The 15,309-nt window shown below is 37.1% G+C and overlaps 1 protein-coding gene across 3 annotated transcripts in view; it reads left to right on the plus strand.

Annotated features, from left to right (window-relative positions):
• The window catches only part of Atf7ip2 (activating transcription factor 7 interacting protein 2), a 48,700-nt gene that overhangs the window by 9,628 nt on the left and 23,763 nt on the right, over positions 1–15,309 (plus strand). For all 3 annotated transcript variants that reach the window (XM_074059363.1, XM_074059362.1, XM_074059364.1), the window contains 3 exons: positions 9,009–9,829; positions 11,235–11,359; positions 14,745–14,879. In XM_074059363.1, coding sequence (XP_073915464.1) covers positions 9,019–9,829; positions 11,235–11,359; positions 14,745–14,879 — 1,071 coding nt within the window. In that variant the 5' untranslated portion in view covers positions 9,009–9,018. The remainder of the gene's footprint in view (positions 1–9,008; positions 9,830–11,234; positions 11,360–14,744; positions 14,880–15,309) is intronic.

Raw genomic sequence — 15,309 nt, forward strand, 5'->3', positions numbered from 1 at the left:
AAGCTCCTTTGACTTACCCACCAGTCACCCAAACAATTCAAATACTATCAGCAACTTGAATTTACCGGTTTGTTTCTTCATACCGAGCCTCTTGGCCCCTTCTCCATCCTGATTAAACATATCTAAATGTTGAGTTTATAATTTCATTGTTTGCTTTTTTAATTCATAAATATTTCCAAAATTCATTCATATGGTATGTATAGTGGTAATATGTTAATTTTCCTGGTATTGTGATAATCCATTGGATCAGTATACCAAAGTGAATCTGGTTATCTATAAAGTTTGATAGGATTATTTTTGGTTTTTGTTCTTACTGACATTGCTGCTGTGAACATTTTTTGTCTTGGGGTACATATATGTGAGCATTTCTTGAGTGAGGTAAGATTTTTGTTTGTTTTACAGTTCTGGGGATTGACACAAGTCCTCATGCAGGTAGAAAGCACTCTACCACTGAGCTGCATCCCCAGCTTTCTTGAGTCCCTGTTGCATAGCATTAAGGTGTATAAATGTGTAAGTGTTCAGCTTTTCAGTATAGCTGAATCATTTTCCAAAGCAGTTTGTCCAATTCACATTCATATAACAGTGACTAAGAGATCCACACCCTCTTTTAAGTGCTTGCTACAAGACTTCATGCTACCAGTCTTCTTGGATAGAGAGTTGTATCTGTACTAACATCCCTTTCACTAATTGCTGCTATTGTTTCATAGGTCTTTTGGTCTGTGTATGTTTCCTTTTCTGTAAAACTTCCTGCTTCTGTCTTGCATGGGTTGTTTGTTTAGAGACAGGGTCTCGTTATGTACCCTAGGCTGCCTTGGAAGACTGTAATCCCTGCTGACCACAAACTCAGGATCCTCCTGCCTCCACATCCTGCATAACCTCGGTTGTAGGCATGGGGTGCCACATTCTCTTTCATTTGTATGTTAATCATTTTCATTTCCTGTTTCTGCAAAGTGCCTGTTCATATGTTTTGACAGTTTCCATCTTTCTTACATTGAGTTGAGATTCTTAGTATTCTGCATCTAAAATATATGCATTGCACATACTCTTCACCCTTAGTTTCATTTTTTGAATGATACTTTTTTTTTTGTGATACTGGGCTTTGAACTGAGGGCCTGGGACGTGGTGGGCAAGCACTCTAACCCTTGAACTACACATGCAGTCAAGACCCCTCATAGGTCTCATTTCGTAAAAAGAAGTTATATGGCTTCGTCATTTTTATTCCTTTATACCTCAGAGCTTTTCACAAAAATAAGATTTGCCATGTACTAGAGGCATTCCTTATGTGATAGAGTGCTTGCTTAGCAAGCATGAGGCCCTAGGTTGAATTTCCAGTATTTGACCACCGCCCACAAAAAAAAAACACTTTGCCTGATCCAGAGTCATGAAGGTGTGCTCTGTTTTGTTTTCTTTTGTTTGGGTGGTACTAGTGATACGATTCTGGATTCTTGTACCTGAGTTGGTGCAGTTGATGATTGAAGATACCGGACAAGGAATAAAACAAGCACAAGGTTTCTTATTCTTTTTTTTTTTTAAAGCGTATGTGCATACAATGTTTGGGTCATTTCTCCCCCCTTCCCCCACCCTCTCCCACCCTAACCCCCTTGCCCCCTCCATCTCCCCCCCACCCCCTCAATACCCAGCAGAAACTATTTTGCCCTTATCTCTAATTTTCTTGAAGAGAGAGTATAATCAATAGTAGGAAGGACCAAGGGTTTTTGCTAGTTGAGATAAGGATAGCTATACAGGGAGTTGATTTGCATTGATTGCCTGTGCATGTGTGTTACCTTCTAAGTTAATTCTTCTTGATCCAACCTTTACTCTAGGTCCTGGTCCCCTTCTCCTGTTGGCCTCAGTTGCTTTAAAGTATCTGCTTTAGTTTCTCTGCCTTGAGGGCAACAAATGCTATCTAGTTTTTTGGGTGTCTTACCTATCCTCATACCTCCCTTGTGTGCTCTCGCTTTTATCATATGCTCAAAGTCCAATCCCCTTGTTGTGTTTGCCCTTGATCTAATGTCTGCATATGAGGGAGAACATACAATTTTTGGTCTTTTGGGTCAGGCTAACCTCATTCAGAATGATGTTCTCCAGTTCCATCCATTTACCAGTGAATGATAACATTTCATTCTTCTTCATGGCTGCATAAAATTTCATTGTGTATAAATGCCACATTTTCTTGATCCATTCGTCAGTAGTGGGGCATCTTGGCTGTTTCCATAACTTGGCTTTTGTGAATAGTGCTGCAATAAACATAGGTGTGCAGGTGCCTCTGGAGTAACCTGTGACACAGTCTTTTGGGTATATCCCCAAGAGTGGTATTGCTGGATCATATGGTAGATCAATGTTTAGATTTTTAAGTAGCCTCCAAATTTTTTTCCAGAGTGGTTGTACTAGTCTACATTCCCACCAACAGTGTAAGAGGGTTCCTTTTCCCCCCGCATCCTCGCCAACACCTGTTGGTGGTGGTGTTGCTGATGATGGCTATTTTAACAGGGGTGAGGTGGAATCTTAGTGTGGTTTTAATTTGCATTTCCTTTATTGCTAGAGATGCTGAGCATTTTTTCATGTGTTTTTTGACCATTTGAATTTCTTCTTTTGAGAAAATTCTGTTTAGTTCACTTGCCTATTTATTGGTTCATTAGTTTTGGGAGAATTTAATTTTTTATGTTCCCTATATATTCTGGTTATCAGTCCTTTGTCTGATGTGTAGCTGGCAAAGATTTTCTCCCACTCTGTGGGTGTTCTCTTCAGTTTAGAGACCATTTCTTGTGTTGAGCAGAAGCTTTTTAGTTTTATGAAAGTCCCATTTATCTATGCTGTCTCTTAGTTGCTGTGCTGCTGGGATACCATTGAGAAAGTTCTTACCTGTACCTATTAATTCCAGAGTATTTCCTACTCTTTCCTGTATCAACTTTAGAGTTTGGGGTCTGATACTAAGATCCTTGATCCATTTGGAGTTAAGATTGGTATAGGGTGAGATACATGGATCTAGTTTCAGTTTTTGCAGACTGCAAACCAGTTTTCCCAGCAGTTTTTGTTGAAGGGGCTGTCTTTTCTCAATCATATATTTTTATCACCTTTGTCAAAGACAAGTTGGTTATAGTTGTGTGGCTTCATATCTGGGTCCTCTATTCTGTTCCACTGGTCTTCATGTCTGTTTTTGTGCCAGTACCATGCTGTTTTTATTGTTATTGCTTTGTAATATAGTTTGAATTCAGGTATCGTGATACCTCCAGCATTGTTGTTTTGACTGAGTATTGCCTTGGCTATTCGTGGTCTCTTGTGTTTCCATATAAATTTAACAGATTTTTCAGTCTCTTTAATGACTGTCATTGGAATTTTGATGGGAATTGCATTAAACATGTAGATTACTTTTGGGAGTATCGACATTTTTACTATGTTGATTCTACCAATCCATGAGCATGGGAGATCTCTCTACTTTCTGTAGTCTTCCTCAGTCTCTTTCTTTAGAAGTTTATAGTTTTCCTTGTAGAGGTCATTCACATCTTTTGTTAGGTTTACACCTAGGTATTTGATTTTTTTTGAGGCTATTGTAAATGGAATTGTTTTCATATATTCTTTCTCAGAGTTTGTTCATTATTAGTGTATAGAAATGCTAATGATTTTTCTATGTTGATTTTATATCCTGCTACCTTGCTGTAAATATTGATGGTGTCTGATTTTATATCCTGCTACCTTGCTGTAAATATTGATGGTGTCTAGGTGCTTTTGAGTAGAGTTTTTTGGGTCTTTAAGGAATAGGATCATGTCGTCTGCAAATAGGGATATTTGACAGTTTCTTTACCTATTGTATTCCTTTTATTCCTTCTTCTTGCCTAATTGCTCTGGCTAGGAATTCCAGTACTCTATTGAATAGCAGTGGAGATAGTGGGCATACTTGTCTAATTCCTGATTTTAGAGGGAATGGTTTCAGTTTTTCTCAGTTAAGTATAATGCTGGCTGTAGGTTTGTCATATGTAGCTTTTATAATGTTGAGGTACTTTCCTTCTATTCCTAGTTTTCTTAGAGCTTTTATCATGAAATGGTGTTGGATCTTATCAAAGGCTTTTTCTACATCTATTGAGATGATCAAATGTTTTTTTGTCTTTGCTTCGGTTAATGTGGTTTATTATGTTTATTGATTTTCGTATGTTGAACCACCCCTGCATTCCTGGGATGAAGTCTACTTGGTCGTGGTGAATGATCTTTTTGATGTGTTGTTGAATTCGGTTTGCCATTATTTTATTGAGGATTTTTGCATCAATGTTCATTAAGGAGATTGGCCTATAATTCTCCTTTTTGGAGGTGTCTTTGCCTGGTTTTGGATAAGTGTAATGTTTGTCGTTTTAATGACGATATGCCGTGGCGTAGTTCTATTTTGATCTGGTCTGTTTGGTGTTCTGGAGGCCTCTTGCACCTGTCTGGGAATAGATTTCTCTAGATTTGGGAAATATTCTGTTCTTATTTTGTTGACTATATTACGCATTCCCTTCGCTTGCACCTCTTCTCCTTCTTCAATCCCCATGATTCTCAGGTTTGGTCTTTTGATGGAGTCAGTGAGTTCTTGCATTTTCTTTTCACAGGTCTTCAGTTGTTTAATAGTTCTTCGGTTTTTCCTTTAATTACCATTTCATCTTCAAGTTCTGAGGTTCTGTCTTCTGTTTGTTCTGTTCTGCTGGATTGGCCTTCCATTTTGTTTTGCATTTCTGTTTCGTTCTTTTTTCTGAGATTTTCCATATCCTGAGTCCCTTCCTCTTTAATGTTGTCTGTTTTTGTCCTGAGTTCATTTATCTCTTTATTAATCATGTTCTTTGTTTTTACTTTGGTGTTTATACAGTACTTCTGTGGTTTCTTTTATTTCTTGTTGTGCTTTTTCAAATTCTCTATTTTTGTTGTCTTGGAATTTCTTGAGTGTCTTCTGTACATTTTGGTTGACCATATCCAGTATCATCTCTGTAAAATTCTCATTGATTACCTGTAGTATTTCTTCTTTTAGATTGTTCTTGTGGGCTTCATTGGGTTCTTTGGCATAGTTTATCTTCATTTTGTTGGAGTCTGGATCTGAGTATCTGTTTTCTTCATTTCCCCCTGGTTTCTGTACTAATTTTTTGCTGTGGGGAAACTGGTTTCCCTGTTTTTTTCTGTCTTCCTTCATTGCCCTTGGTGGTGTTATTGTTCCTGCACTGTGTGCAATTAAGTATTTTCTAGCTTGTAATATAACAGTGGTGATATTTAGAATGGAAGGGTGAGAACAAAGTTTCTTGAAAGGCTAGCAAAGCACCCTGACAAGTTGGACTCAGTGAAGGAGCTAAGCCAGAGGATGGCGTAAGTTCATGAGGTATAATAAGGGTTGACTTTACACCCTCCCCTTGAAGCCGTAGCTATAATTGGTTATCTAATTAACTCATTGTTGAACTCAACCTTCTGGCTGTCCTCCCCACACACCCCACACACACATCCTTATCAGACTGGACATTCCAAGAGGGTCTTGTTAATACATCCTGTCCTTGAAATCTGTCATGTACATTTTATGACTGTCACGCATTATTTTGGTGAGACTCCTGTCTGGGTTATCTTGGGAATGTTTGCTCAACTCGTCCTGGCCTTGGGGCCCACTCCCCACATTGTGCAGTTCACCAAGCCTTTGGTGAAGGCTTGTTATTTCTCTGAGAAACCTGTTGTTTCCCACCCTCCTTAGATGTCTGCTTTTAAACTGCCTCTCTCATACAAAATGGAGTCACCTCTGTCATTGCTTCCCTTCCACTAGGGTTTGAACTTAGGGTCTTGTACTTACTAGGCAGTCACTTTATCACTTGAGCCATACCCACAGCCCTTGGAGTTAAGATAAGTTGTGAGGTAAGGCTTAAGGTATGTCTTTCCCATATACCTGTTCATATACCTATTCTTACCTGCATCTTGTATTGCTAATATACACCATCCTTTCTCCCATTCTGTAAGACTGTCACCCTTGAAACAAATCAGATAACTGTATATGAGGATGTTTCTGGATTTCTGTTCTGTTCCATTGGTACCAGTGCCTTCATTTCTACCTATGTAAAACCTTGATATCTAATGTTGTAAGTCCTAATATTTTATTTTTGTTCTTTTTAAGACTATATTATTTTGGTCCTTTACATTGCCACATAAATCTTAAAATTGGTTTATAAATGTACACAAAATAAAAGGTACCTGCTAGGATTTTTAAAAGAAAAGTATACATCTTTTAAAAGCATATGTCTTAGTTCAGTTTCTGTTTCGATAACACAGCATTATAGACTATATGTTATTTTATTTTGGCTCAAAGTTCTGGTTCAAGGTTGATGGGCTGCATCTTGTGAGAGCTTTTTTGTTGGAAGAATTGCAGAATGGTACACAGCATCACAGGGCAAGAGATAGGGAGTGTGTAAGGCACCCAGCCTAACTGCCTTTTAGAGCAGACCCACTCTGGAGGGAACTCATGCATCTTTTATTGCCTGTTCTTGAGGGCAGAGCCCTCAGCATGTTTTAAAGGCTCTGTCTGGCCTTACCTCTTAATATTTCATAATAGGGACTAAATTTCAGCATGAGTTTTGGAGGGGACAAGCTGTATTCAAACTACAGCACACAGGTTACATGGCTTTTGTATGCATTAAATATGGAGGTACGTTTACCTCAAAGGTTGAATTTCAGGAATTTTTGCTACTTTAGGACTTTTCCAAAGGCATGCCACATCAATAACTAATGTTCATATGGAAGTGGAATGTTTTCAAGATTTCCCAAAGTAAAATATTTCAACTGCATTTTTTTCCACCTTGATTTCTCCTTACCTCCATTATCCGGAAGTAGGATGGCTTCAGCAATGTTGTAGATGGGGATATACTTAATTTGAGCTTAGTAGGATGTGTTTCTGGTTCAAGTCATTTCTGGTCATAGGTACTACTTACTGCCTGTTAGCCTGTTGTGATGCAAACATGGTACCTATAATACATGAATAGTAGGGATGCCAAAGTTTGAAAGTTGTGAAGCCACAGGTAGGCAGTAAAAGCACTTCTGGTGCTTTAAATTGTAAATATAGGATGTATTAATCTCGGGTTCCAATTAAAGCAGAACTTTTCTCTTGTTAAAAATAGGAAAACAGCACATTCACTTATAAATTCACCATACATTCATTTTTTGTTGAAAGATTTTTTAAATAAAATGAAATTGTTTGGGTTTATCTTACACAAAGCTATGGTACTGTCAACAAGAAATGTATCTTTAGGTGAAATTGCTTGTTTTATGTTTCCTGGCTACTAATTTAAAATATATGTACAGGCCTGGGCATCTTGCCACCTGCCTCGAATCCCAGCCACTTGCATTTGGGGCTAGTGTGGCCTACATAGCAAGACCATATCTCAAAAAGTTTTTAAAAAAAATTTTTTTTGCACTCCTGGGGCTTGAAATCAGGGCCTTCAACTTGAGCCACTCCAGCAGCCCCATTTTTGTAATAGGGTTGTTTGAGATAGGGTCTCACAAACTAGTTGCCCAGGCTAGCTTCGAACGTCAATCCTCCTGATCTCTGACTCCTGAGTTTCTAGGATTACAGGTGTGAGCCACTGGGACCTAGCTAAAAAATGTGTGTGTGGGTCTGTGTGTAGTTGCTTGTGTAGCTCATTGGTAGCGTGCTTTCCTGTAGTGCAAAGCCCTAGATTCAGTCCCCAGCACAAAAAATTAAAAGAATGAATATGTGAATATATTTGTGTATACACACATACCCTTCAGCCAAGTCTTGCCCAAGTGTTATGTTGTATAATAGAAGAAATTATATTCTTGAAGAGGCAGCAAATAATGTGCAGTCATAGGAAAAATAGAATTCAGAAGGTGTAGCAGATCCTTAGTTAGTGAAAATATTATGCTGTCTTCCTGGATTTTGTGATACTTTACATGTCAGGCTTTTAAAATATAATTTGTTATAATTCCTTCTCTTACTGTATATAAATATTTATATTAAACTTCAGGTCTTAGCAAAATCTGTAACTGTTCTTATCAAATGATATAGTGGATAAAAAGAATGCAATAAAAGAAAACTTAAATAAGAAAATAATGATAAATGGAAAAGTTATTCATGCAGCTTTGGGTGGCTTATTGGCACCTTAATAAGGATTAGATTCATCTTTGAGCTTATTAAGTGCCATGTTGGTTTTTTGTTTTGTTTTGTTTTTTGGCAGTACTGGGGTTTGAACTCAGGGCCTCATGCTTGCTAGGCAGGCGTTCTTCCTCTTAGCCACTTTACCAGCTCAGCCAGAAAGTACTTTGTAGTTGTTCTGGCAGTCTTTTTAACCCATGGTTTGAATCAAAGGTGATGAGGAAACTGAGTGATAAACACTGAAATATTTTTCTGTGGTATGTAGATCTTTCTTAAATTAGAGAAACAATGAAGAATTTTAAGGTTTAAGTGTTATAAGGTAGATTAAGTTGGTGTGCTGCTTTGAGCTGGCATTTTGTGTCGCCAGTGCTTTTCTTTGTTTTTTTCTTTATTTTTTATTTATTCGTATGTGCATACATTGTTTCACGGTGCTTTTTTAATACTCACGAGCATGTCACTATTGGTAGGAAATGTGACGTTCTCTACAGAGTGCATTATGTAGAAATGTCTTCACATAGTCTCAACTGTGACCTATTTACATGATTAAATCAAAGTGAATGATGGGAGCACGTCAGTGCTATATTCCTGATAAAGTATTGGGCTCGGTATCAAGTATAGCCTTGCTGGAGATATTAGATTAGGGTATATGTAGTTTATTAAAAAATGAAATCATTTGTATGCTTTTAGTGACAATGAAAATGAATGTGCCAGTGGGGATATTACTCAGTGTAGAGCACTTGATCAGGCTTGAGGCCCTAGGTTCAAAAGCCAACTCTGACAAAAAAAAAAAAAAATTTCCAATACAAGTAATTAAATCTGGCGATACAGTCTCAACATTATTGTAATATTGTAGGTAAATAACAATTCACTGGAGAAACGCATTTAAATATTGTATCTTAAATTCTAGGATATGAAAGATGGCAAGTCCCGATAGAAGTAAGCGGAAGATATTAAAAGCCAAAAAGACCATGCCTATAAGTTGCCGGAAGCAAGGGGAGATCCTGAATAGGTCAAAAAGCATTGATGCTCTGAAAACAACAGCAATTACGGATACAGTTCCCAGTGGTGATCACAATTTAAGTACTGTGCTTATAACTAGCAAATGCAAACATTCTGAAAATGTTGATTCCTCATTGGGCTCTAACAAAAATTTAGTATTGTCACAGAAGAGTATAGAATCTTCCCAGAATGTGAAACCAGTGGAAAAAAATGTTGATTTAGGAACAAGATTGGAATGTATTAATGAGCAAGTTATGTGTCCTTACCAAAGGTCAAGAAAAGCAATTGTTTCTCCAAGCAAACTCTCTGTACAAGAGACAGAAGATTCACAGAATACTTCTGAAACTCACTGTAAATATCAGGCAACTAAAACAAGATCTTCTTGTGAATGTGAAGAGAATTCTCCAAAGTCCACTTGGTATCCACCTGCTGCATTGAATGGTGTCGTTGAAAACACCTTGGATGATGAAAGAATTGCCAAGATGTTTTCCAATTTAGAAGCAAACTCCAATTCAGAGTCTCTTTATAGAAGGCAGAGTGATACTTTAAATTCGGACTCCTGTTTTGTGCCTGTTGAGAAAAAACCTATCTTGGTGAATTCAGTCAGCTGCAACAACTGTGCTGCTACCATTTTGAAAACTGAAGAATCCAGTAGAACCTGTCACTCCAGCATTTCACTTTGTAAACCTGCAGACTCAGAGTGTCATTCATTACTTGCCACTGGCAGTAGTAAGTGTACATTTTATATATCTTTTGAAGAAGTCAAAAATAGTCACTTTGAAGCCGGGTGACCATGGCTTATGCCTGTGATCCTAGCTACCTGGGAGGCAGAGATCAGGAGGATCACAGTTTGAAGCCAGCCCCAGGCAAATAGTTCTGGAGACCCTATCTTGAAAATACCTAACACAGAAAAGGATTGGTGGAGTGGCTGAAGTAGAAGAGGCCCTAAGTTCAAACCCCGGTACCCAAAAAAGGTCACTTTGGGGGATTTAGTGACTCAGGTATATGAATAGAGTACCAGTAGACAGGAAGAAAGTAAAGTAAGCGGTGACTGTTCAGAGCACTTCGTTATGAGCCATTGGTGGAGAGAGAGAAAGATGCTGTTAAGGAGAGAATTCACAAACCTAGCTCTTCTGGTTTTACTTTTTTTACCTTCCATCTGTACTGGGGTTTGAACTCTGGACTTTGTGCTTGCAAAGCAGATGCTCCACCACTTGAGCCATCCCTCCAGTCCATTTTGCTCTGCTTATATTGGAGATGGGGGGGTCTCACGACCCGTTTGCTCAAGTTGGCCTCAAGCCACAATTCTCATGATCTCAGCCTTCCAAATAGCTAGGATCACAGGCACGAGCCACCAGTGCCTGGCTTGTCTTGTTATTTTGAAGTTTTATTTATTAGAAAAATAGGCTTTAAAAATTGTTGGTGAGCTCATTTCTTTCCATGAATTGACCAGTAAATAATAATCGACACACATGCATTAATACTGTTAATGCATGTGCACACAGGGAGAGAAACATACCAAGTAACTAACAAAATCATTAAAATAGAACAAGTCTTCAGAAGTAAGATTATTTATGTTATTGAAGTAAAAGAAAATACTGATTTCATAGAATTTTTTGTTTCTGTTTAGGCTACATTTAACAAAAAAAAATTTTTAATTGCTTAAAAATAATAATAGGATCACCTATTAAAAGTATGTTTGGCTGCCTAAGTAACTGTTCATAAAAAGTAATGTAGAACCACTTAATTGGAATAGAACATTAAATGCCATAATTAATTCAGTTTTGTGTTTTCATTTTGGTTTGATTTCTGTTCTCAAACTCAAAATCCTCTTGCCTCTGCCTTCCAAGTGCCAGGACAGGTATGTGCTATCATGCCTGGCAATTACATGTATTACAGAAGATTGTAGAGGAAGTATATCTGAGACCAGAACCCTGTGTAAAATAGACTTTTCATTTTATTTTTTAAGGAATAGTTTGTGGGAATGTTTATGCAATTAGATTTTTTTTTTAACATGTTGTCACATGTTGGCTTTTCCATTTGATCAGTGGGTCCCTAAATTAGAGAATTCCTGTTTCCTTCTTTATTAAGAATATTCTTATCTCTAAAGATACCTAATCTTTGTCTCCCCAAGGCCATAATCAAAAGAAGAGGATGTTTTTGGAAAGCAAAGAAAATGTGAAGCGCTTGAAGACTTCAGAGCAAATTAATGAAAGTATTTGTGTAGTTCTAGAAAGGCAAACAGCAGTGCTAGAACAGGTAAAATATTGGAGCTTAAATATTTGCTTCGGCAACTACTTTTGATTAGTAAGAATGCTAAAAGTTAAATCAACTGTTCTTCTCAATGATGCAGTAAAGGTGGTTTTGACTTAATTTTTTTTGCTACATAAAAAGCAAATTCGTGCAGAGTTATTTGCATTACTAAAATATCTCTCCTTTCTTAAAATTGATTGCAGATAAGAGTAACCTAGGGACTCGTGTGTAAGTAGAGTCCTGTTATAGAAGAAGGACTTTTTAGTACGTATTACTCTCAAATTTCTGTGAGCGTCAGTAACTATATGACTTTTTGGTCCTGCAGTCCTTTAGGTACAACTGTATTTGTCTGTATACCTCATCACAATTGTTCATATAGGTAGACTGCAACCTTGAAGTCTGTTGCAAAGACCCCCTGCTTTCAGGCCAACTTCTCCCAATTTCCACACTGACATTGAATATGTTTTGTTATCTGACATTTGCTTTATAGCATCATTAAATATTCTTCTTGTTTTCATCTCATTGTTTTCTACAGCCCCCAGACATGTCTGATCAACTGTGAACTGTAGTGTAGTATGCTTCAATTCTAGTAGAATAGCTGTCATCAGGATTCGTTTTGATGATCAGATTTTGCTATTTCACTACAAGTTGAATGCCACTATTTTTTAAAAATATGTAATTTGGTAGATAAATGTCTTTCGGCTGTAATGGGCCAAATTTCCCAATTCAAACAATTCTGTATGTTTCAGAAACAAAAGCCACTACTGTTTTCTAAAATAGACTTATAATTCTATATCCTGTGAATATGCATTCACCTAATAAAAGAAAATCTCTTCAAAAGATTCATGCAGTATCAGCTTAAAAAGTAAGGCAACAGCTTTCCTCTTTCTACCTCCTCTTGTCTTCCAGGAAGACCAGCAGAGACACTAAAAAAAAATCTGTAATTGTTCTATTGCTGTCAGGGAAAAGATAACAGAAGCATGGATCAAGCCTAAGGAGCATGTTATCTAAGAAAAAGGTTGAGGATTTCGGCTGTGTCTTGTTCCCAGTGATTAGTGGCTACATCAGAAACAACTTATGTGGACCTACCAACACAAAATTTAGTCTCTGAACATTTTAATTTCACTGCATCAAAAAAGCAGGGTGTTCAGTACTATTGTCTGTCTTGCAAACTCCTCAGCCTACGTTGACTCACAGAAAACAGTGCTTCCCAGTGAGTTTAAGGAATGCAGTTTAGCTTTGCTACTTCTCCTTCCCAGCAGTTCGTTTCCTTCTCCAGAGGCAGCTTCAGTATTAGCTATTTATTTTTTCCTAACTAAATACTGTATATCCTGCAAAATACAATAGCTAAACAGATCTGCTATTAAGTAGCTAACTTGCCCCTCACTTGTAACTCATGTCCAAATAATTCTTTCTCTAAACAATACCTCTGTTTACCTTTTTTTTTTTTTTAATGGTACTGGGGTTTGAACTCAAGGCCTCACACTTGCAGCCACTCCACCAGCCCATTCCTATGTTTATATTGTTTGAATTCCATTAATGTGCCTCCTCCCATTTTGACAGTTTTTTCCCTTTTGAGACAGTGCTGGAGCTGTTGTCTCTTACATTTTGGGGTTTTGAAAGGATTTGGCCTTGCTAAGTCTAGTTAGATTACTGAACTGGAAGGGTTATTCACTCTACCTACCTTCTTAGAAAGGTGGGGCAGATAGGGCATATGAAAGTTTGTACTTGTTACAAACTCAGGCCAGTTTGTCTGCCATCTGGAAATAGAAGCTAGTACTTCTATCTAATTCTGTAATGTTGGGCACATTACCTTTGGTAAAGGCATTAATGAGGTATTTGATAGAACTCATTATTTATTTCCCTCTAATTGAGGACAAATGTCCAGTCCAACTATAAAGAATCATCCCTTTGTAGACATTTAGTCAAAAATGAGGACGAATGTCCAGTCCAACTATAAAGAATCATCCCTTTGTAGACATTTAGTCAAAAATAATCAAGTTTAAGACTAGGAAAGTTTGAGAAACATACGTTGAAAACATTTAGATTTGTTTCCTCAAGACTGAGTATCAGCTTCACCCGTTACCCCACCAGGGAACTGGTCAGTATGTACTGATCCACAGAAACCACCCTGGGTTACAGATCATGGCTGTTAGTGAAAATAGTATGTGTTTTTGTATTTTATGACTAATATATATGTACATATATATTACACTATGTAAATTAATATTTCAAAACCTTAGAGAAGAGATCAAGTAGACAACTATGTTAAGTGAAAACAAAGAGAATTACCCTTGGAATAATCAAAGTCATAGACTATCACTAATCATGCAGGTGATATCTATATAGAAAAATTGAACACAGGAACCGTGTGTTCCAATTTTCAGCACCATAAAGGAAATACTGAGGGCAAGATATTACTAAGCAATACCTTTAGTGTATCATTTTGGGTGTCGTCATTAAGGGGGACTCCCCACTTGGTTAAGAATTTGCTTACAGGAGGAAACACTGATTGAAAAGTAGTGTGTTTCTGGGTGTGTGGCTCAGCAGAGCTGTTTTTAATCAGTGGGCATTGAGACTAATTATGCTTCCTGAAAATGGGCCAGCCTATTTTGAAAAAAGAAGCTAGGTGATGAAATGACATTAGTTTTTCATTTCATAACTCTTACGGTCTGTTAAAACAGCATGCATTATGCTAGATAGCATTAGTGGCTACATAATTGTCTTTGGCGTCTTTCAATTTTAACATAGTAAAGATACCCCCTAAAAAATTATGCAAGTAATAGTGATTGTCTTTCCTGTTTCCCACATCAATTACTTTCCATTTTATGGAACTTTTACATTATTACCTTTGTTCTTATAAAATCCTTTGTTTTTCATCTGCCCATTTGTGGACAGGGAAAATGAAGACCAGAGATTATGTGACTTCTAAAAAACTATGTAACTTATTAATGGCTCAAACTTATAAATTTGCTTCAGTATCTATTATAACTATGCAACCCTTTTCATCAGCCTTTTGTTTTCAAATAAGTAGAGCTCCTTTTTTATGGAATACTAGCTTTCAGTTATGGTCATTAAAAAATAGGGTGGAATGTAGCCTTGTAACTTCATATGATGTGTTTTACGAAACAGCAATCATCTGAACTGCTAAGAACTAAGGTTAGCATGCTGATAGTGACTTTAATTTCTAATATGTCTAAATGTTGGATGTGTTCTGCTAGTTTTAATATTCAAGTTCTTTAGAACTTTCTTGTATATAAACACACAAACACAAAGTATGTTGTCTCATTGTGTAGTAAATACAGAAAAAGCAAACTATTTTTGAAACTAGAAAACAAATTTGCTTTTAAAATTGAAACCTGGATTTTTGGTTTTTATTTTAAAATTCTAGGTCAAACATTTGATTCGACAGGAGATGTGTAGTATAAATTACAAACTCTTTGATGAAAAACTGAATGAATTGAGGGAACGCATTGGGAAGACACAATGCAGGAATAAACATGAAGCAATCGCTTGTGAACTCTTTGTAAGTTTCTAATTTCATTTGAAACCTTTTAAAAAGTGGAATTTGGTGCTGGAGATTATAGCTCTGTGATAGTGTTTGTCTGGCATGGTTTGTGGTAGTGTTTGGCCCATCATCACCAAAACAAAAAAGAATTTTATGATACCTTATATATTAGGAAAGGCAAACAATAAAGGAATACCACATTTGATTCCTGGCCATAGCCTAGTTGAAGTGTATAGAGACAGCAGAATTTACTTTATGTCAGCAGTATTGGCCTTTGAGAAACGCTGTTAGAACTGTCCGGCCTCTGCATCAATTGACAGCTTGCACCCTGGCAGTTTCCTACATTCTTAGTGTGGTCCTGTAATATGTCTTTTACTAGAGCTTGTGTGACGTGCCATAAGCTCTGTTGGAATTTTTTGTTTTATTCTTCTGGGGTTATTTGCTGATC

Source organism: Castor canadensis, chromosome 17 (genome assembly GCF_047511655.1).
Source record: "Castor canadensis chromosome 17, mCasCan1.hap1v2, whole genome shotgun sequence".
NCBI classification, from domain to species: Eukaryota; Metazoa; Chordata; class Mammalia; order Rodentia; family Castoridae; genus Castor; species Castor canadensis.